Raw genomic sequence first — 23206 nt, forward strand, 5'->3', positions numbered from 1 at the left:
CTTGTACATGTACTATGGATCCATAGTACATAGTATACTCTGGATACTGAATGCCAGCTTGCATTTCGGTATCCAGAGTAACCAGCTGTTTTGCTGGATGCTAGGTCCCAACAGTGCCCAGCACCAGTGCTGTGGGTTATAACTCAGATCTTCCCAACAGCTATAAGTTATGCAGCTCTTCTGTTCTACAATTTGTATTAGGTTTTTATGTATTACTTTCAAAACTGTTCTTCTGAACAAAAACACTGCTTTAAAAATCAGGAGGACATTAATTTAAATTCAATCTCTGTTTTGTGATGTCAGTAAAGTGCATCATTTGCACGTTAAATATCAACACATGGCCTCCTTATCATACTCTCTTAAAGTAAAAAAAGGCGGAGATAGAGTTGCTTAAGTAATAATGAAACCGAAATGAAACACTGGCAAACACAATAAAAGGAGGTGAATGACTCTGAAGCATATGCACAGTGACACCTTTTGAAGTATGACGTTAAACGAAAAATACTGAACTGGAGCGAGTCCCTGTAGACTTTGTTTCATCTGCAGACACAGATGCACAGGAACACACATCGCCTTAGGGAGTTTCCAACTGAGTTCATCAATTGAGTTAGTTTTTTTCCCCACACTCTCTCATGGGTATTTCTGTCTATATAAAGAACTTTTAGGTCTCTTTTCATTCACAGCCTGCAGAGAATTAGTTGTTTCTCCCATCTTACAAACTTTCCATCTGTTGGCAATCAACATTGTTTCAGCATCGTCTTGTAAAGTGCTTAGATATATACACAGATCAGGATTTTAATGCCAATTTTCAGTCTCTGAATTTTGTAGATGTTTTGATCTGATGATTTCTCTTTAAGAACTATATATGCAGCAGACATAACAGCATTCAAAATATTTTTTCCAGCCTTCCTGCCTTGATATTAGGGAACACACGCCAAGTTACATGGGGTGTGTGACAGAACCTTCTCCAGAAAAAAGGATTTACTGTTTTTTCATTTTAAAGACAAAATAAACTGTCTTTAGGCTCTTTTTTCCCCAGTGTTATGGGTAGCACTGCAGCATAAGACTGCATGTATATTCCTAAAATATGTAGATCTTTATTTGGGGTCTAAGATTTCCAAAAGGCAACAAATGTTTTTAAATACAACATGCTTCAGGAAAACCCAAAGGAATAAAAACATATTTTGCTGTACTCAGCTCTTTTTTTTAACTCCTGAAGCCCTATTGCAACCTTAATGAACCTCAGACAACATGTCTTAGAAAATGCAGTTTTCTTTTAAAGCTTTTTACATCTCTGGGGCTCCTCCAACATTAAATTAAACATCTCCTTGTTACTGAAAATAGCTTACATTGACTTTTCTTCCCCCACTAAACTGAAAAAGTTTATTTCATCATTACGTAGTCAAGCTTAGTAATGTGTGTTCACTTACTGGTAAAGATTTGGGGGTTTTTTTAGTTGCTGATCTGATGGTCACTGGTCAGCTGAAGATTGTCAGATTCCAGTCACCAGATGATTTCTCTGTGCATCTTTCTACACAAATTATGTCACTGTACTCTGCTAACAAAATGTAAATATAAGTTAATGTTTCTTTTTATGACAGGTTTGATTCCTTCAATTCTTTTTTGTTCGCCCACTTTGCATCCCTCTCTCATCAGATTCTCCTCCAGGGCAGTTTTCTATTTCAACCAGACTTTATTCTCTTTCCCAGCTCATTTTGCCTTATTTGGCTACTTAGCCTGTCCTCTCTCTTCTAATGACCTCATCATCTTAGCCACAATTTTCCTCATTCTCATCCGTTTGGCTTCCCTTCAATGTTTTTTCATTCATTCTTTACGTCTTTTAACAATCCATCATTTCAGTCCTTTTTTGTCTAAATCAAAGCAGAAGGATTACACTGGAACAGAGAGAGAGAGTTCCTAAAAAGCCAATTAAAATCTTAGAGCAAAGCCATTTGTTAAATATCCACCAAAGCCTTGATGTTTTTGCATTAAAGGTCTTTAAATAATACCATTCATATTGACTAATCTGTCACTGTCTCGTCTTGCAGTTGGCCATGGTCAGAGTGAAGGAGAGAGGATGAACATCAGGGACTTTCAGATTTACATCAGGGATTCCCTGCAGCACATTGACCTCATGAAGTCCCGGCATCCGGATCTTCCCGTCTTTATTGTGGGCCACTCCATGGTAGGACACTTCCCAACACCCGTTTCAGTGCTTTCAGTGATTTTCCATTGATTGCGGATGTTACTTCTATGTTTTCTTTTGAATTATTAGTTGCTCTTTTCAGGTCTTTTTGAATGTTTTAGATTTTAAAACCATCTGGTGTGGCGTGAACTGAATAGTTTCTTGGACATTAAAGTAAGATCTTTATAATTTAGTCTTTCTGTGAAGCCAAACCACATGCTGTTGTAATTCTCTGAAATCAAAAATATGGTTTAACCGTAAACAGAGCTGAGCTAGTTTCATACACTGTCCCAACATTCTGCCAGAACCACCAAACTATTAAAGAAGACCATGCCTGTGCCGATTCTTTCCTCACTTTAAGCTCCTGTTTTGTTTGTTTTTGGCTGGATTGGAGCACCACGTGTCTAATTGATGTGTAAAGGGCAGATGTCCAACTAGCTCAGGGAAGGTTTGTTAGCTTTACCTTTTTCAGTAAACTGCACATCACTTTTCACACAGTGACACATATTCCGCACAGCTGCAGCTGCTTCAGAGTAACAAAAATACCCCCTAACAGAGCAAGTCGCAGGTTGCGTGACCTGCCAAATGTCAGTGTGGTTTTGCTAGGGAACAGAAAAGAGAAACTGTTCTCACATCCAGCACAGTGTCATTTTACCGACCCTCCCAATGCCTGTTGTAGTTCACCATTACCTACAGTTTACATTAAGGATTGGGAGATTAGTATCATCTGTGTTGAGTTAGAAAAGGTTTATTGCTGTTACTAGAGTTACTTTATGTTCAAGACTGTGCAATGTAGCATTAAATGGCAGCAGAGAAAATAACTGCTCCAGCTCCATCAAAGTCACTCCATTAATTTGCACTAGAGTATATACTGTAGCTTTTTAAGTAATTTTATTGTCTTTGTTAGCACCAGTTTCTCTCCCAGGCCTGTCTTCCAACTTTATTGTTCTTGTATATAAGCATGAAACTGCTTTTAAAACCTGCTTATAGGACTTTTTCAGTAAAATAATCCAGTGTTTGGTTTTTCACTGCCAGAGAGCCACTTTGGATGCCATGTAATTAAAATACTGACACACATTTTTCAGCACATTCTCAGTCTGCTGTATTCTGGATTGATGTGGAGGTTCACAGCACAGGTGGGCAATTTAAACACACAAATCACTTTATTTATTTCAATATCACAGCTAGATTTGCACCAATCAGAGATTTGGGGACCCAAACAATCCAATACCAATTTTAGATTTAGAAGTAATGTCAGAAAGTATTTGTATGATCATTTTTTTATAACACATACACTTTACACTTTATATATGTATATAAAAATAAATTGTTTTTTATGTATTAGAGTGATCTCTCTCTGCAACACTAAAATTCTACAAATACAGTAATGTAAGCTTATGACAAAAGCTGTTCATCTGGTCCAGATAGAGCTGGTGATACCAGAGTCTGTGCCTTCTGCAGTGGAAAAAGAAGTCACTGGTTCCCAGTCTCAAAAACGACAAGACTGGGAACTTTAGAGCTCGGTGAGCAATCCTGAGTTCAGAATCCAATGCTGGTTATTCCCATGTAGAAAGCTTATGAAGAGTTCTGGTATAAGCTATAAACAAAGTCCAATTTTTTGGAGCGTTATATGTTAGCTAATCGTTAGCTTAACCTTAAGTTAACAGTAGCTTAAGCATTAGCTAGCTTTAAAGCTTGAAAACGAGGTCAAAAGGTTTTCAGCTGATCACTGTTTTTAAATCCTTGTAAGGTTAACTGTGTAAGGAATGTAGATGGGTGTAAATTTCAGAACAGAGAGTTAAAAGAGTTTAGTGGAGTTTTGTGACTGATGAAACAGGGCAATTAAATAAATCTGTGATAGAAAAAGTCTGAAGGGCAGCGACTGAATTATTTTCAAGTGATCGGTTCAGAGCGTTTCACAGAGCTGCACCAAAACAGCACAGCCTCTCATTGTTGTGCTCCGTGACCCACTAACTCTGAGCACAAACAAATAGAACAAAAACATTAGAGATAAGTTACATAATGGATGATTACTGTCGGTGTTAGTGGGCTGAGTCAAGTTGGATCTCATTGAACTCGTCTCTGTTGGATTAATGAGCTACTCACAGTCTGTACTTGTACTTTATGAGTGTTTGACATAGTGTCATGCTTTATAAAATTTTTTATGGGGTTAGGGGATTGATAGAGTAAGAAAGTACAAAGGCTCAGGTCAGTCAGGAACACTTCCAGCTCATGATAGGTTAACCGCATAAATCAGAGAGCAAAAAGAAGAACTGCTAACTCATTCAAGAACTGTCCCCCTTCAGTAAGGAGCTTTGCCTTAATTGTACATCAACAAATAAGTAAAACTCAACACAAATAAATATTTTATTGTAGATTTAATGAGCTTTACAGAGAAATTAGAACCAAGTTGTTTGAAGAATTAAACATAAGATTACAATTTTAAAAAACTGGTTATCCTCTTTCAAGAACAAACTTCTCCAAGTCCTCAAGGTATTTAGGACTTTGAGAGCTTAACTTCAAGACTGGCCTGGTTATTTGTATCAGCGTTTTTGTTTTTCTTGTCCTATTTCATAGTTTCTAAGGGTATCCTGAAAGGAGATCTCTGTCTTAATGAATCTTTAATTGTAACATCCTTTTTCTAGATTTCTCTTTGGAATCTCTTTGGAAGCTCGATTATTATGAATTAGATAGCAGTCCAAAAGATATCATAACAAACAATCCCCATTTGATTGTTTGCTTGCTTCAAACAAGCATTTTGATTGTTTGAAGCATTTTTTTTCCAAACAAAGTTGCCCAGATAATCAGGTCTCCTTCTCTTGGGTATAGGTTTGTTCAATATCTTGTCTCAAAACAATTGGCTATTGCAGACAAAACCTGCATTGGCCCTTATATAATTTTAACCCATAAAGATGCATTTTAAGAAAATTACCCATGAGAACCATGGTTGTTCACAGGATAAACAAAGCAAACTCTTCCCTCCAGCGAGTGGGTCAGTCTCCGCCTCGAACTGGGGAGAAGAGAGAAGTTCAGGTGTCTTGTCGTCTTGTTGATGAGTGATGGTAGGCATACAGAGACAGACATGCTAAATATGGAATCCTTTACGCTGTTCTTATTTTGGTCTGTCATGATGAAGAATGATCTGAGTCATAAAGCAACGATCTTGATTTACCGGTTGATCTACTTACCATGCACCCATAATCATGAGATATGGATTATGACTAAAAGAATAAGATCCTGGATAGAAGAGGCTGAAAGAACTCCTTTGTAAGGTTTCTGGATTGAGTCTTAGGCCCTGGATCCATTTTGGCATTCGATCAGATGGAAAATCTGATCGAATGCCAATGTCGATGTGTCTTTGGACAAGACACTTCACCCATCTTGCCTGCTAGTGGGGGTCAGAGGGCCCGATGACTCTGGTGCATGGCAGCCTTGTTTCTGTCAGACTGCCCCAGGGCAGCTGTGGCTACTATCCAGTAGCTTGCCACCATCAGCGTGTGAGTGTCTGCATGAATGGCTCATTAACTTCACTGTAGTGTAAAGTGCTTTGGGGTCCTCTGGACTTGATAAGGGGCTAAAACCAGAAAGCCAACACCATGGATGGATGAACGGACTATTTCTATGTACATAACGTTGTACTGCCTTCGAGTTTGACTAAAACTGTAAAACATTTTTAATAAATGTGATTTTTTTATTTTGCTACTTATAATTACTGAGTTTGAAAATCAAATTGTTCTTCACTTAGGCCTCTTCCTCTATCTCCTTGTAAATTAATACTTGTTTATTGCAGTAAGTTGAGCTTCGGAAGCTTTTAGCATCACTTGATTAATGTGAATTGGTTTGGCTTGCATAGCTCATTGTTTAAAGGAACATCTAGGGATGCTTTTTCTTTTGTACTATAAAACTTGGCCTGTAAATGTATACTCTTGCTGTGTGGTCATGGACGAAGGCAGTAGAGTGTCTAAAAATCAGAACTAAGTTTAGGACTGTATCACCCCATGCTTATTGTTTATCTTTACATTTCTTCTCTGATATGTCCCTATGTTTGCTCATTGTCTTAGTTTTTCATCTGATGGTTGGGGGGTGGCGGGGGTGTTGTAGTTTTATGCAGATATCCGCCACATCAGTCTGTACTGTTAATCCACCAACTTGTAGCCATCATTTTCTTCTTTTATTATTCCTCACCCTCCTAACACCTCACTATATTTTCATTCCAGTCCTTCTTTATGTTTTCCTTAAAAGCAACAAAACCCCAGACTGGGTGTTACGGAAACCAAGCCCATGATCCGTGTTGTGTCAGCATGTTTTCACAGGCCTCACTCTCCAGCTTCCCAGTGTTGTAGCGATGCATCCTGTTTCCATTAGCCTGTTCCTCTGCTCCTCTGTGTGTACACAAATCTGTTTTAAAAAGGCCTTGAATGACGTAAAAACTACAAGACAATGAGCCATCTGTAGACTCCAGTACGTGTGCTGACATTGTGCTGGAGATTGCAGGATCCAGGACCAGCAACTGCAGAAGCACTTTCCCTTTTTGTTCAAATTGAGGGAAAACGCAATAAGGGATTCCATTAGGATTGTATTTTTTTTTAGAGATTTGGTCCTGGACAAAAGTAATTGATGGGGTATGAATCCAGACAGGCTTCTCACTCCTTTATATTTACTCAGTTCAGATGCATGGGTAGAAATATGTGGTCCTTTACTGGAGGAACGGTAGTTTAGGGTTTTACTTCGTATCTTTTTTAGCTTGTTTTAGAACCATAAATTTCTAGTCTGTTATGTGATCAATCTCTGGAGAGCTCTAGATTTCAGATATATATCCCAAGCCTCAGCTTCAGCACTGTGAAGTCTCTGCATGTTCCCCATTTGAGCTGGCACTAAGGAATTTCAGCTGTTTTGTATGAGCTCATAGGATCGTTCCAGGATGTTTCTATTGCCCAAGCTTCTTCTTCTCCCTCCAGCTAAAGCTTTTTTCCCCTCTGCAGCCGAAATTCTGACAATTGGCTCAATTGTCTAACTTTCCAAGTGCCAACTATTTATGTAATGGCGTATCACTGTTTAGTGTTTATTTGCTCATCCTCTGACATTCAGCATCTTGCCAACGTGGTTACTGGAATTGTTATTGCGGCTCTGTGCTTCTTTTTTATTACTATTAAACATAAAAATCTATTATTTAAAGAGGAAAAACTACAATAGAAAATGAGATAAGAGTGGCAAAGAAGATTCCTCTTTTTACAACAGGCTTTCCTGGCATCCCGGGTATCAGCATATTATTTTTCTTTATTGTCTTGTACATTTCTCTCTTGCTTGTTCTTACATGATGTTCTGATGTGTTTCTCAGCATTTTACTTTCTGTCTTCTCAACTTAAAAAACAAGTGTCCTTTTGATTGCATAGGCATTTCTCTTTTTGTAATGTCATCATTTTAGCATTTTTTATACTTTTTCATTTTTGCATCCATCTATCCATCCCTCTTCTAAACCTGCTCATCCTTGAAGTCTTGAACTGGTGCCTATCTCCAGTAGTCTTTGGGCGTGCCGCTGGACCGGTCAGCAGTCATGCGAAAACAACCCACACATGTAAGCACCGCACAAAAAGACCTCTGGCCAAGATTATAACCTATGAACCTATTGCTGCAAGGCAACAGTAGAGAAAATAATTTTTAAAAATGTGCTTCTATTTCTCATATCTGAGCTTAACCTAAGAACTTTTGCAAATAAACACAAACAAAAGAATAGTTTGCGCATTTTTAGTTAAAACTTTTCTCCAGTTTTGTAGATTTAGCCTTTTTATTATTAAAGATTTAATGAATTTGTGCAGGCCACCTTCTGTCTGTTTCCAATTCCAATGAGCTATTGAACTTTTAAAAATGATAAGGTAAGTACATTTCTAAATGTAGCTTGTTCAGCTATTAGCAGTTTACTTGCTCTATTTAGAGTAATCAAGCTGTGAAATACTCAGACTGAATGTATGTTTACTCATCAGGCAGTTTTTGTACAGGTTAAGTCAGAGTGTCAGAGCAGTGGGATATTACCAGCATTCACTGCCCAAAGAGTTAGAGGAAGAGAGTGGAAGGTGAGCAGTAGGCAGTGTTTGAAAAAGCTTCACTGTTTCAGTCCTTCTTCTAGCGCTGCCTTTATTTATACCTGTATCAAACCTCTGGGGAAAATACAACTTTTTCTTCTTGAAAAATATTAGATGAATCACATATGTTGGGTGTTAAATAAAACCGAATAAATTTTCACCCTGAAGTAGAGTGATAATTCAGCCATTGTGCAAATGTTTATTTTCTTTGTTTGTTCTCACACAAGGAAGTTTTACTGTCCATATGAGGGGGGATTCAGGAAGATATAACAGGAAACCAAACATGGAAGAAACAGGCTTCTCGTTTCCAAAAGATATGTGCGTGTTTGCGAGCGGACATGTTCTCCTGTGGGAAATGGCCTGTCTTCCTGTGTGGTGCTGCTTCTTTTCATGCAGTGGACCTGCCATTGGCCCTGAGCTGATGAATATTCACACAACCGACAAACAGTGGACAGATAAACAAAGATGAAGCCAATTAGTTTCTAAAATCAGAGAGAGAGAGAGAGAAAGAGGAAGACAGATTTGTCCAAGCAGGATGCCTGTGTGTTTCCACCACTTGTTGCACACAAGGAGAGGAACTGTACCAAAGTCATCCATGGCTAATTGATTTTAGCCCTGATGGTCACAGAGCTGCTAATTATCATCAACCTACATCACAGGGTTCAAATCAAAAACAGGAAATGTCTTCATAGCTGTCAAAGTGTGGACTTGTCCTCATGTGAAGCAGCGAATCAGTGCGTGTTTCGCCCTGAGGGCTTTTCAGTCACATTTCACTCTCAGTGTGTGTGTGGATTACTGAGAAGGCGGGTGGAAATTCACACCCAAATAAACAAAAGATGGATTGTTTCGTGTTGGTCTTGACCTACTGGTATTTTTCCCACTGCTCGTTGCATCAGAACCTCTCTGTGTAACCTTCCCATTGCTGTGACAGGGGAAAAGAATCTCCCCTGTCACTTGTTATAGACAGATACATGTAGATCATAATATTGAACCGTATCACGTAGCTTCACATCTATTATCTGTTGCTCTTTCCTTTTTTTCTGTATTTTCAGTATCTGTACATTTTTTACCCACGTTACTTGCTAATATCACCAGCACATCTCTGAGGACAGCATGTACGTTCAGCACTTTTAATATCACAACTCATGATAGCATGGTAATACAACATAAGCTGTTATTAGCATAACATGCAGGCGTTTTATCTTACAGATAATCTTGGTGAACTACTGACTACATAAAAACATTTATGTGTATTTTAGTTCATTTTCCTCTTGTCAGCACTCATGCAGTTTAGACAAGTTTTTAGTTCAGGTGTCTCATTCTGAACCATTAAATTTGTTTTAAAGTTTTAATGTGATAATCAGTGAATTACAAATCTTTACATTATTAAAATTTGTGTGATGATTTGAAACTTTGAGGAGCCAAATATTTTTTCACAGTTCTTTATAGTCACAGTTAAACTGTAGGGGTGTTTAAGTTCCAGCACTTACTACTCCAACAAAAACAAATGAGGTGAAACTAAAACTTTATCTGACGTTTACTCCTCCTTAGGGTGGTGCTATCTCCATCCTCACTGCCTGTGAAAGACCCAATGATTTCACTGGACTGGTCCTGATAAGCCCGATGGTCCAGATGAACCCAGAGTCTGCGACGCCCTTTAAGGTACTGCCTCATGGTCTATGTGTTTATTATCACAACTCCACTTCTTTTTTTTATTATTTATGTTTTTCTTTCCTACCTCTGTCAACAATCAAATTTCAGTTCCTGCAACCAGTGTCATCTTTTCAAACCCAGACTTCAGCTAAATCAAAATCTTTAATGGGACAGAGAGGGTTTGTTGTTTCCCTAGATATTTGTTTTAATATGATCTTTTCTTTTGTTTGATTTGTTTTCTTTTAAATTGATGCCAACTTAAAATAGCAAAACACTCGGATGTGAAGAGAACTGTGAAAATGTTCAGACAAAGTAGGATTCTCCTGACGAAGGTGTCAGATTGTGAAAACAAACTAAAAAATAAAAAATAAAAATCTCAGCCGGCTCCTTCTCCCCAAAGGTTTTCGTGGCGAAGCTCCTGAACCACATGCTGCCGAGCCTCTCTCTGGGATCCATCGAGTCCAAATGGATCTCACGGGACAAAACGCAGGTGAGAGACAGACACTGGTTGCCGTGAATCTGAGTAGGTATGCTCTGTTGCTGATGTATCTGAATTATCAAGTGGTTGGTGTGTGTGCGTGGGTGCGTGTGTGTGTGGGTGTGTGTGTGTGTGTGTGTGTAGGGGTGTGTGTGTGTGTCTCATGGGAAAATGTGTCCAGTGGTGTACATTCATGTGAAGTTGAGCAATTTTTGAACAATCCCAGGATGAAGACCGCACCTGTTTGGCAACTACAAACAAAGTGTATTTACTTTGTGTCACATTTAAAGTAGCTGCAGCTTAACCACAAGGAAGCCAGATACAAGCATGCTGTCACGTTCACACACCTGTGAAACCACGCCTTCACGCAAGTTTGTGAAACTTTACATGCGCATGTATCTCAGTAGCCACACATCCTGCTATTTCCACTTCCTGTAATAAGACAGAGGACGTTTCTGAGTTCAACAATAGGTGGCTTTAACCTTTGTATTATGGTTTGGGTCAATGTGACCCATTTAAATTTTTGTGTTGATCAAAGTAAGATAAGATAAGATAAATCTTTATTGTCATTGTCACAAAGGACAACGACATTTAAAAGGTGCCATCAGTCAGTGCATATGCTTAAAAACAAAAAATAACTGTCTCACAATTCACACACAATGTAGTGCAGGTTACACTTTCATTTCTTTCCATGAAATGTGACGTTTTTCGCATCTAACGTCATGAACTGCTGTGTCAAATGTCTGCACACAGTTTGTATACAAAGATGACTGTTGCAGGTCAGATGGTAAACTAAAACGGTCAACATCACCACACCAATTCCGAGGTAGATTGTCGTCTTTTGATGACCAGGAGTCATCAAAATGACTCCTGGTCCTACTAGATTTGCTGTCGCAAGAATTGATGATGTTGAATCTTTGCATCCCCACTCATGGAGAAGATAATCCTCAACATGACTAACTTGGAGGGGAGGCGTGTCTTTCATGAAAAATAGAAACCACTGGATCTAACTGTCTTGTATGCGTACACTGGAATCCTGTATTAGCTGTAATATACAGGTCAAAGGGTGAAGCAGCTGCAAGTTTTTGGAATGAGATGAGAGTATAACAAGCAGCTCTCGTGTGAGATGCAAGAAATAAATCTGCAGAAAGCACACAGTTACATTCTGTCTATCATGTGGGGGAACACTGAAAATGTTGAATACTGAAAACCTCCCAAAAATGGGGCAAGTTAAATGGAAAAAAATTGTTTGTGAAGAGGGAAAAATTTAAATCAGGAGTTCTTCAATATAGTATTAAAATTGTATATTTCTTTTTCTCATCTCTTCTAAATGTTTGTATAACCTAAAATAATGTTCTTATTAGGTTTAAGTTAATTTTTTTGCCTGTCTAGAGTGGATTTAAACAATACGGGTCAGAATAACTAATAAGAACAGACCTACCAGAAAGAAGTAATAATGCAAAAATTACTCATCACAAATAAACCATAACAAAGCCACAAACGAAAACACACAAAACCGAAGAACTATGACAGAAACAAACGTTTTGTCCTTAAATATGTAGTTTGACAGAAGCTGTAGAATTAGACTTGTTGACTCACAGATCTTTATTTGATCACCTTTGACATATTTAAACTGTTTCTGCTTACACTTAGTCACAGCTGTGTGTACTCAGAAACACGTTTGTGTATTAGATAAGCATATATGAAATACAGTGTAGGGTGTGTCCATTGCAGGGAATAATATAGGATAAACTCTCTTTTCTTGATTATCAATTTTTCACTCCATGGGATTTTCTGCCTTTTATGGGTTTCTTTTAGTATTCATCTTTTATAGCCACATCTCCTCCCACAAAACCACTCATTATCAGCTTCAAAAATATTTACTTTACAAATATGGATGCTTTGTTTAAAAACTGACTTAGAAAAAGTCATGGCAAACAACAGCTTAGGTAATAAAATGGGGCGCAAAATAAGGAATTGCATTGGACACTAATAAAACATGCAACTATTTTAAATGATGTTATGCAGCTGTCTGAGTTGATTGGTGTGAAAAAATGTTTTGAAAGATCAAACAATAAAAATACTATGGCTGTGACTTGCAGAGTTTAACATTTATTAAAAAATTAATTCAACATTTTTTTTAAAGAGAGACCAAAACAGAAAGGCAAAAAATAACCACAATTAATATTGAAATGATGTTTCTCAGGTGACAATAACAAATTAAAACAAACAAACTATAAACACCTGTATACTTTCAGGGTGTCATCATTTAATTACTTTATGCTAAGACAGAATGCGTTACTTCTAAAATATTGTAATATGTTTTTTTCTGTATTTCCAAGTTGATCTCAAAACTGTTGTGAGGATTTGAGTTTTCTGTGTATTAATATAGGTTTCTGTGTTCTATTTAGGTCCTGTTGTCTCGTCTGCCCTTGATTACTCCCAGCTGTGTCTCTTGTTCCCTGATTACCCCTTGTGTATCCAATCTCACCTGTGTTCCCTGTTTTCCTTGCCGGGTCCTCGTCTAGCATCTATTCTACCTGCAGTTGTGTCTATTGTACCAGTTGCTACCAGTATTTGAGCTCCTTGCCTCTGCTCACCTGTGCTGCCTGGGTTATTGTGTTTGTTCATCATTAAACCATCATTTACTCTCCATACCTGGGTCTACCGCATCTACCTCACCACCTCTCAACTGCAATTTATGACAACTGTAAGAGTCACCCTCTAAACGCAGTAGTTTCAAAGTCACATGGAATATGATAGGTTTTTGTTGTTGTGCTGTTTAAGTAGTAATGCTGGGACTCCAACAATCTGATGTTAGTCAGGCTATGTGCTCCAGTAGCCGGCCTGCAAACAGCTGCTTCACTGACACGAATCAAAAAATCACCAGCGTCCAAGAAAAACAAGCCATAAATCTGTGTTGGGGGAAAAAAAATGCATACACAATAAGAGCAAGAGAAAAAAAAAGATTTCATCAAAACATAACTAAATCAAAAACATACTGTGTAGATGAGTTGTTGGTTTAGAGGTTATGTTACATCTCCTATCATTGTGTTTCATAAATATCAAATCCTATTCTGTGCTTTTGGGTTTATTTTTATGCCATGTGGGATTTATTTTGTTGTTCTAAAACCTTGCTTGATATCAAAGCATGGAGGAATGCTGCAAAATCAATGTTACGGAGTCCGCCCAACACTGTCCTTTCTGCTCATAACTCTTTTGTATGGATGTCTCCCGTCAGGTTGAGGCATATGACAATGATGAGCTGAACTACCATGGCAGGTTACGGGTGTCGTTTGGCATCCAGCTGATGGCGGCGGCCGAGAGGATCGAGAGGGCGATCCCATCCATCAGCTGGCCCTTCCTGCTCCTCCACGGCGACGCTTGACAAGCTCTGTGACATCCGAGGCTCTAAGATGATGTATGAGAAAGCTGCAAGTTCGGATAAAAAACTAACGGTATGTGTGAGTTCTCACAGAGGCCGATCCCTTTTTTTGAGACATGGAAGAAAAACATGTGACATGATATTTTTAGCTGAGCAAAGTGTGATAGGTTTATTTGCACAGCATTGTTCAAAGATAATGTATTCAAAGTCCTATGCAGGAAGATCAACAGCACAGGAGTATTAAAAATCACATTTATGACAAGACATACTAAAAGAACTTGTTCATTTCAAAATTGCATAAAAAGAAAAAAAGCTCAAATTTGAACAAATGAACAGATGAGTAATGACATAAACTAACTGATTAAACAGTATTTGACCTTTAGAAGAAAGACACAGAAAAAAATGAATGTTTTGGTCCTGATCTACAGGAAATAACAGTTTATGAACTGAGAGTTTGTTCCTGAGCTGAGGAGAGTAAAAAATAAAGTCTGCCTCCCCCGTGTTTAGTTTTGGTCCTGGGAACACTGAAGGAACACTGATTTATACTTCGCCAGCATCTCTAGAATCCATTCATGCTTGTGCCGTTATAGACCATCACCAAGATTTTAAATTCTGTGCATTTTACAAACAGGCGAGAGCACAGCAATTTCAGGACTGGTCAAATATAATGACTTCTTTCTGATTTTGATTAGCTGCAGTTCATTCAGGATCAACTGCAGCTGCCATATTTATTTATTTACAATGACATTTAAAGGCACAATTGAAACAATCAGACAGGCTTCTGCTAAAATAAAAGCTTGTATGAATTTTTATGTGTTTTTGTTTTACAACAAAATGTCTATTTTAGGGTGTAATAGTTTGACTTAGTAATAGATTACCTGTTAAATTTCAAGTCTGACTCCATGGCATCAAATCTAGTTAAATGATGACTTCTAACTCTGCATTTTTGTGACTAAAACAATTATTTCTGCATTAGACTGAAGGTTTGTAAATTGAAGGTTTTTGTGAGGGTGAAAGCTATTTCTGATCATGTCAAGGTTTCTAAGAACCTCCAGACATCCAGTCCACACATATACAGTACAAGGTTTTTAAAATATTCAAATTTTCTCACCAAAACGCACCCTGAAATTGTGCTACTCCTTACACCTAAATCTAAATCATGCTTTGATTTAGATTTAGTGCTCATCAAATGGCTGTCATATTAGAAAATGTTCTGTTTTCCTTAACAATAACAGTTTTCAAAGGGTTTTTATGCATATCATCTCTCTGACATGGCCAAATGTTTTCCCAGATCTTTGAAGGAGGATACCACGCTCTCCATCATGACCTCCCTGAAGTCGCCGAGACTGTGCTGAAGGACGTGACGAGCTGGATCACAGACCGACTCCCTCCAGCATCGACGCCACCGCAGCAAGGCTCATAGATCTCCAATGTAAAAAAGAAAAAAAAAAGAACTCAGTCAGCGCTCCAAGGAGACTCCCAAACCTTATCCCACGAGGCGTACATCCTTTCCCGAAGCCATGTGAGGCGCAACACTTCTTTCCTGTCCAAGGGAGGTGTTTGAGCTCACTGATCTGACATCGTGTTTTCTGTCTGAAGGGTTTACTAACATCATTTCCCATCTTCTTTAAGAAGATGATGCCATCACAAACTTTGATCCTAGAAACTCAGCAAAAATAAAAAATTCTTAGCAGAATCTACAATCAGGGATGTGCCTCATGCGGTCCAGCCAGTGGGTGTGTTGGTTTTGTCATCATCTCCTGGTCTCCTGCGCTGCTCGAGTGAAGTTGAAATCACATTAAGCTATGGTTCTAAGTGCAATAATGACATTATCCTGTATTAGTTACTGAATTGATCTTTTAGATACTAATATCAAATGTAACACCTTGCGTGATCCGAAGAAATAGCACTTGCTTTTCCGTCCCTCAATCTGCAATACATCAAAAGGTCAAGTTGCTGTCTGATCTCTGCTAGGGGGGATGGCTAAGGTCACCTCAAACTGTTAATAACTGGTTTCTCCAATATTCCAATATAAACACCATAAATCTTTCTGAGTTCACTTTATATTCATAAGAAATCCTATCTTTTCTTGACTTCTTTCATATGTTTCCTTTGGTCTGAAGAGAGAAGGTCTAATAAACAGCTCAAAATCAATGCTTCTTCAATAAAGAAGATTCAGACATGTTTTTTGTTTTTAGCTAATAGATTTGAAGACATTTTATATATGGCACTGTTTACCTTTTTTTAAATAAATGAGTGCTTTCAATGACAGAGTCGCGAGCACAATCGTTTCTAGGAGGCAAATTAACCAGGTGATGCTGTTGTGACTTTCTCTGCAGATGGGGCCTCATACTGAGAGGTCAAAGGTCAAATGTTTTGACCCCTTTAAGGCCATGGTTGACTTCACTGTTAGTGGTTCATGTAGCATCTGTTTGGTGAATAGGGAATACCTCACAGCTGTGAAAGGAATTAACATGGTTCTCTCGGGGGAAGCTCCACTGTCTCACAAAACAAATCATACCCTTGAATTTAAGTCAGATTTTGTCAAGCACAAACCGAAACGTATTCTGTTGGATTTCTGTGTGATAGAGCAACACAAAGTAGCGGCTAAGTGGGAAGTTGAACAAATCTGAACGGTCAATACTCTGTTGAAGCATCTTTTGTGTAATTGCAGAGCAGATCTTTTGAGGTCGCTGCCAGCTTTGCACATGACAATTTTTGCACATTCTTGTAGGCAGTATAGCTCAAGTTCAGTCAGATGGTGGCCATAAATGATCGTCAGTTCAAGTCTTCCCACAGATAGATTCTCAGTTGGATTTAGGTCTCGACTTTGACTGGGCTATTCTAACGCATGAACATACTTTGATGTGAACCATTACGCTGCAGCTCTGGCTCTATATGGTTAGTTGTTCTGTTGGAAGGTGAACCTCTGGCTCAGTCTCAGGTCTTTTAATGTCTACAAAAGGTTTTATTCCAGGTTGACCCTGTCTATAGCTCCACACTCTTCCCATCAACTTTGCCTAGTTTCTCTGTCACTGCTGGAAATATCAGCCCCGAAGCATGATGTTGCACCATGTTTCCCTGTGAATACGCATTTTCTCAGTGATGTGCAGTGCCTCCACAGGAGGCATTTTCCATGTCAAGCACAAAGTTCAATGTTTGTCTAATCTAACTTGGACTCCATTTGTTACATGTTTGTCCCCTAAATACCATCCATCCATCCATTTTCTAACGCCCTTGTCCCTAGTGGGGTCGGGAGGTGCTGGTGCCTATCTCCAGCTAACGTTCCGGGCGAGAGGCGGGGTCACCCTGGAGAGGTGACCCCGCCTCTCCAGGGTGGTAAACCTGAAAGTGTTGCCCAGTCTGTCGCAGGGCAACACAGAGACAGACCGGACAAACAACCATGCACACACACCCCCTAAATACCATGTAAAAAAACCACTGCATATGGGACATTTTTCCCCTTTTAATAATACTTTCTTCTTGCTACTTTAAAAAGAATTCACTTTAAGTGTATAAATATAGTTACATATCAGAAGTTAATATAAAACCTTGTTTTAAAGTAGAAAGCTTTGGAATAGCTGTCTTATTCTGAGTTTGAATGCTAGATAGAAATAATTACTACAATTATTCTAAAATGGACTTCTTTATAGAAAGCTACAGTTGAAGGAGTAGCAGAAGCAGCTGTCACCTCTTTCATTCTGTTCCCCCCCCAAACAGCAGTATATCTCCCCTGAAGTCAACCTTGGCTTTAAACATCTAAGCAATCATGTCACACCAGCTTTTATTTTTGATTAAAACATTTTAACATTGATTTTTTTTATTCTTTAATTGTAAGCTAAGCAGGCACACACTGCGCCGTACCGTCCTGCGGACTGTAATTAGCCGCTGTTGCTACCTGTTGCTTTGAAGCGTTCACAATGAGAAAACATTTTAGAAGTCAGGGCCCCAACATCAGGATCACAGTTAGCTCATTGTTGGTATTCACAACCAACTTGTTATATATGCCTTTTTAGAAGAATTGTAATTATTAGTGTTGGGTGAGTTTAAATGAATCACGCAGAGTTCACAGACACTCGTGCAGGAGGTGTGGGGAACATGGTGATGACCTGCTGTCATGTTTATCTGCAGCAGCAGTTCTTTTGTTTCAAATGCGCTTCACATGTGCCATCACCAGGGGGATCCCAGCTGAAGTGATACAATGTAGAGGAATCTCTGGGTTCTATACGTCTTTCCAACTTTCCGTCTCCTCCGGTCGCACCGCGTTTCACTGTGCGCTGGTTCTGGCGTTTTTGTTTCATCTTTCATCTTTCCTCTCCTTTTTTTTTTTTTTTCTTTGGCTACGAATGCTAACGATTGCTCTTTGTTCTGTCCATCACGTACGCCTTTGCTCTGTCACAGATTCAGACATGTTGTCCACGGACACCCACACCGTCACATGCAGGGAACTATCTCGGCAGCAACAGGCTGCGAGGATGCATCGTGGAGATTTTGTTTTTGCCTTAGAGCGCTCTTTTTGTCCTGTAAAATGTACAACTCTGGTAAACCTGAAAGGTTTAGCTCAGCTTAGTGCCGGATCATACCACACAGTGTCCAAGTGAGCATCCTAAAATTTCTCCTTCCACAGATGATTGTCTGTTTTGTGTGTGATCGACAGCTCAGGAAAAAAAAATGTCAAATTTGAAGTAATAGCATTTATTATCACATCACACAGAAGATTTACCCTCAACCTGCATCACCCTCTGTGCAGATATAGACAGAAACGTAATGTATTCCTGATTCTCAGGGGAAGTCAGCCCTTTTAACCCCCAACCAGAACCGTTCACACTTCAAACACAATCTCCTCCTGATTAGGTTGCAGCAGACCCAGCAGCACACAAAGGCTGCCCAGTTCCCAGTTGTATTCAAACTCCTAATGGCTCCCCTGCTGCACAGCATCAGCACAATGACCTCAGTTCGCAGCGTAATTTAGAATAAAAAAGGAGAAGCTCTACCTGTCAGACTAGGTGAGTGGATATTACTGCCTGTTGTTTGCTTTGATAGTAGAGAGAGAAACCGGGATGCAGGGAGAGGAAAAAGCGAGGAAAGAAGCCAACCGTAACCATGGCAGCGCTTTCTGATTCTTATTTTTTTTCCCCCTCTCTCTCTCTCTCCTGCGAAATCACTCAGTAAAAATAAATATCCTCATTAATTTTGTGGCAGACTAGAGGGTCTCGAGGCTTGTTGTCCATTTGCTGCTCTGAGGATTCCCTTTTTGTGTGAGTGTTGAGATAAGAGACTAAAGCATCATCAGCTCGCAGTGAATAATAAGAGCAGCATGCGCTGAATCCTAAACAGCACGGATTATACACCATTTGTGTCAAATGAGGAGCTTTCCTTGGACATTGTGTGGTTGGAATTTCCCTTTTTTTTTCTTCATACATTTGTCTAATTTTTTTTACACATACATTCCATGTCTCTATTAAATAGTGATAAAACACAGTCCAGCACTTTCCCAATAGATTACATTCCTGTTCATCCCAACAAGTCAACAATCTCTGGCTTCACTTATTTTAAAGACAACGCATGTCCACTGACATGCTGTTGTGGTCAAATTGCTCACGCTGAGACAGCCATGTGAAAATGTTCAGTTCAGATCCCGACTTCGGACAGGCGCTCTATATTAAGTAACTGGGGAGGGGAAAAAAGGGGGCAGAACAGAGCTGAATCCCAATTGGGCTGTGGCTTTTTATAACAAAGCCAGATTCATCCTGCCTGCTGGTTTGTCAATAGGGACACTGTTTCTGTTTGAGTTTTTTTTTTTTTTTTTCTTTTACGACTTTAGGACTGTTTCTATGAAAAGAGCTGTTATTTATGACAGGAGTGAAGGGGCAGAGGCCAGTCTTTCTACAGTTTAATGAGATTAATCTGTTCTGAGGAGACTCTATGAAGTGTTCCATTAACGGGATAGTTTGTACCTTTTTTTTTGGAGTGAGGTTCTATTCAAAGGTTATAAGCTGCTGATATCTTATAAAACCTTCTTGGGATTTATAAAGTGTAACATAGTATGTGATATAGGCTAAGTCTAACAGTTTCTCTGAGAGGGAACAAGACCAAAGCAGATTTCTGCCATCTTAGGAGCATCTCAAAAATGCCATAGAAGTTCATTCAATTGCTGTCTTTATGAGTCTTTAAACCAGTGGTGTCCAAAGGGTGGCCTGCGGGCTCTTTGTAGCCCTCAGAATGATATAATATGACCACAGTTCAAGAATGGCTTGAAATTTGACTCACAAGCACAATCAGTTCACGAAAACAGGACACATTTAAATTTAAAATGTAAACTATTGGATAGATTCATCTTAGACTTTTCTTTTGTTTTTTGCTTTTACTCTAATTCACAGTAAATAGGATCACAAACATGCATCTTTTTCCACTGATAAAATATCTGATTATGATAATAATCATACAGTTTTCAAAGAAAGTAGGGCTTATATACCTTTCTTATTGTCGAGATCACAACTTTTCCAGACTAAAACAAAAATAATAATTGACCATTATTTGTAAAAAAAAAAACAAAAAAAAAAACTTTTAATAGCAAACATTTGAGAAACTCTTTCAGCTTCAGATCAACAATGATTTTCAAACATGTGAGTACCCAGTAGTTTCATTAAAATATTGGAAATTTTGTTACTTACCATGGGTCTACGGGTGATGGAGGTTGGGGGGGGAGTGTGCCACTAATTATCTTCCAGGTGTGAAGCACATTTAGAGAACACGTGAAGCATTTCTGGTCAAATGACTGAAAGAAATGTAAAGTAGCATAATGGTTAATTATAGTAATCAGTCAGGTCCTATAATGTCCATAATGTGGACACATCAAGCAGAAATGCTGGAATGGACAAATGCAGAAGGAACCTTTGCACTCGCTCTCAGCAAAGGTTTGACAATACTGGCCACTGCTTTTCCCTTATCTGTTTTACGTCACATTAAAATAAAATAGATCTTAATGTTTTGTTTTTCTTTTGGCCTGTTCAAATGAAAGACACCTACAAGTAGCTGTTAAGTTTTATTCTGAAAAATAAAAGTAGAAAAAGTGGAACAGAAGTCTTTCTTCTTCTATTCAGTATCTATTGTGACATTGGGGGCACACCACCACACACCTCCATTTCCTGTGTAAACATTCTTCAGCTTTTTATATAGATGAAACACCCTGGTAACATGTCAATGGTCTAAAGGTTTTTAAAATAACCATAGCATGTGATGTATTTGATAGTTGTTTTAAAAGGAAGACATTTTGTTTAGTCATGGATCCCTCCGGTTTTTGTTTTTTTTTGTTTTGTTTTTTGGGAGGGGGGGTTTCAACAGAACCTCATCTCAAAAATTCTGAACTATCCCTTTATGGTGATCATGTTGCTGTGCTTAAGCTGTCAGCAAGATTTGAACAGGTCTTCTCCAATTTGCTGCTGAATGCTAAAAATAAGTAAATAAAAGTAATTAGTTTCAGTTTAGGTTAGTGTCTTGAAAGAGGTAATGGGCGCATAACAACAAATTTTAGAACTCCTGTTCAAATCTTACTGTTGTTAAGAAACCTTGTACAATTATTGTACAATAGCTTTGTATTTATAACACACAAAAATGACAATTGTATTGTATTTTAGCTATTTTTTATTTGTCTCGTGTAGAGTACTATTAACAAACAACTTCTTGTATTGGCATGTATGTACTAGTTACACAATGTCAATGCACGTTTTATACCAGAACCTATTCAGACATCCTGATGTTCACCTATTCCACTTATAGAGCTGTTGTATATGTAGTCAGCAATCAAACAATGCTTTTGTAAGGAGATTTATACGGTAAGGAATTTACTCCAGTATGTTTTAGATGATGCTGGATGCGAAATGAAACTACTGCCAAATAATTTTACAGAGTTTTGGATTTATTTTCATGTTCTAAACATCTAAAGGTGATCTTACTCCTTCAAAATAGAAAATGTGGCTACGAAGGTGTCATGTTTAACAAATATTAAATGCAATTCAGCAGTTTTGAGAGTGAAAGGAACTCATCCAAAATCTTAAGCATTAATCAGAAACAAAGAAAACCTTTGATTACATTTCTTAAAACACAATTTACGAGTTATTCCGTGACAATACATGCATTGTAAAACTTTGTTTTATCTATGTTGTTTATGCTTATTGCTGATGAATGTGCACATTATAAATCTTTGCCTGCATTGAACCATAAGCTAATTAGAAATGCCCCATTTGATCTGCTAGACACTGTAATCAGACTGGTTTGTCCTGATTGGCTCATTGATAATGGGGGACTGGCTAGCTCACAAATGATTGGTGCATGTCCAATAAGGATCTTTTAATATACATGAAGGTTAACATTCATGTTGCTCCTGACTTTCTGACATCTACCGTCGTGTTCACCTGCTTGTGTACCTCTTATCAGTCTCATTAAATTTATGTCTATTAGTCCTTATTAATGTGCAAACAAGGAAGCAGACATACATTAAAAACTGCTTCTGCTCCTTTTGATACAAGATGAACTTCGCTACTTAAATACCTCCCAGCTTTGTTACACACCTGTTCAAATCCATTTTATGATTAATACCAAAAAAAAAACTTTAGATGAAAACTGTTAGAGTTTACCAAGGCTTATAGTAGCTAAATTACTGAGTTGATGCATAAGCATTGATCAAAATTGTATAAAATAGATAAATCAGGGGTTTTATGTTGTTGTTTTTTGTGGGAGCTTAAAATAACATTTTTAAATATAGTTTTCCATCAGTGTGACTATTTTGAATGATTGGTTAATTTGCACTGTGTATCTGGAGCAACTCTCTCCATGAATCATTCTGGCTCCTCTTAAGGGATTTTAAATGTCTATGAAGGGAAAGTCCCCAACGTAATACAAAGCCTGGAGAGATTAGATTGTATTTGTAGGGAAATAAAACACAGAGGATTGGATAGTTAAGTCTTCCTTGTATATTTTCTGTGTTGATTTGTCTTAACATGTTGTAATGTTACTGAAGGACGGTTTCAATATTCCTGCGCTGGTGTTCTTCTATGTCCTCCAAGCTGTAATCCAACTTAAATTCAGGTATTAAATCTGCTTTTGACGGAGATAATGAAATCACTTCATTGGTCGGGTGTTAGCATTTGAAAGTTTGTAACTGTAAATAAGATGGGTTTAAAAAAAATAACACTGAAAATTCTTCTGAATGTCAATCTACTTATTGCTAGATTGTTCACGACGTCCACATTGTCTTTTAAAATAAACAACATGACTGTTTAACTGCCCTCTGTGACTTTTTTTAATGTCCAATTCTCTATCTTGTGTGAGTTTAAATGTTATTTTTTCTTAACTTCATGTCAAAACTTATTTTAAAGACGAAAATGTTTCTCAAAAAAGTAAAAACCCACAATTAGTTTAATGAG

The 23206-nt window shown here is 38.2% G+C and overlaps 1 protein-coding gene across 1 annotated transcript in view; it reads left to right on the forward strand.

The window, feature by feature from the left end:
• Positions 1-23063, forward strand: part of mgll (monoglyceride lipase) — a 39628-nt gene extending 16565 nt beyond the window's left edge. Inside the window, 6 exon segments of the mRNA XM_032565503.1 lie at positions 2049-2185; positions 9817-9927; positions 10319-10408; positions 13638-13781; positions 13783-13854; positions 15073-23063. Coding sequence (XP_032421394.1) covers positions 2049-2185; positions 9817-9927; positions 10319-10408; positions 13638-13781; positions 13783-13854; positions 15073-15204 — 686 coding nt within the window. The 3' untranslated portion in view covers positions 15205-23063.
• The last annotated feature ends 143 nt before the right edge of the window (positions 23064-23206 follow it).

Source organism: Xiphophorus hellerii, chromosome 1, assembly GCF_003331165.1.
Source record: "Xiphophorus hellerii strain 12219 chromosome 1, Xiphophorus_hellerii-4.1, whole genome shotgun sequence".
NCBI classification, from domain to species: domain Eukaryota; kingdom Metazoa; phylum Chordata; class Actinopteri; order Cyprinodontiformes; family Poeciliidae; genus Xiphophorus; species Xiphophorus hellerii.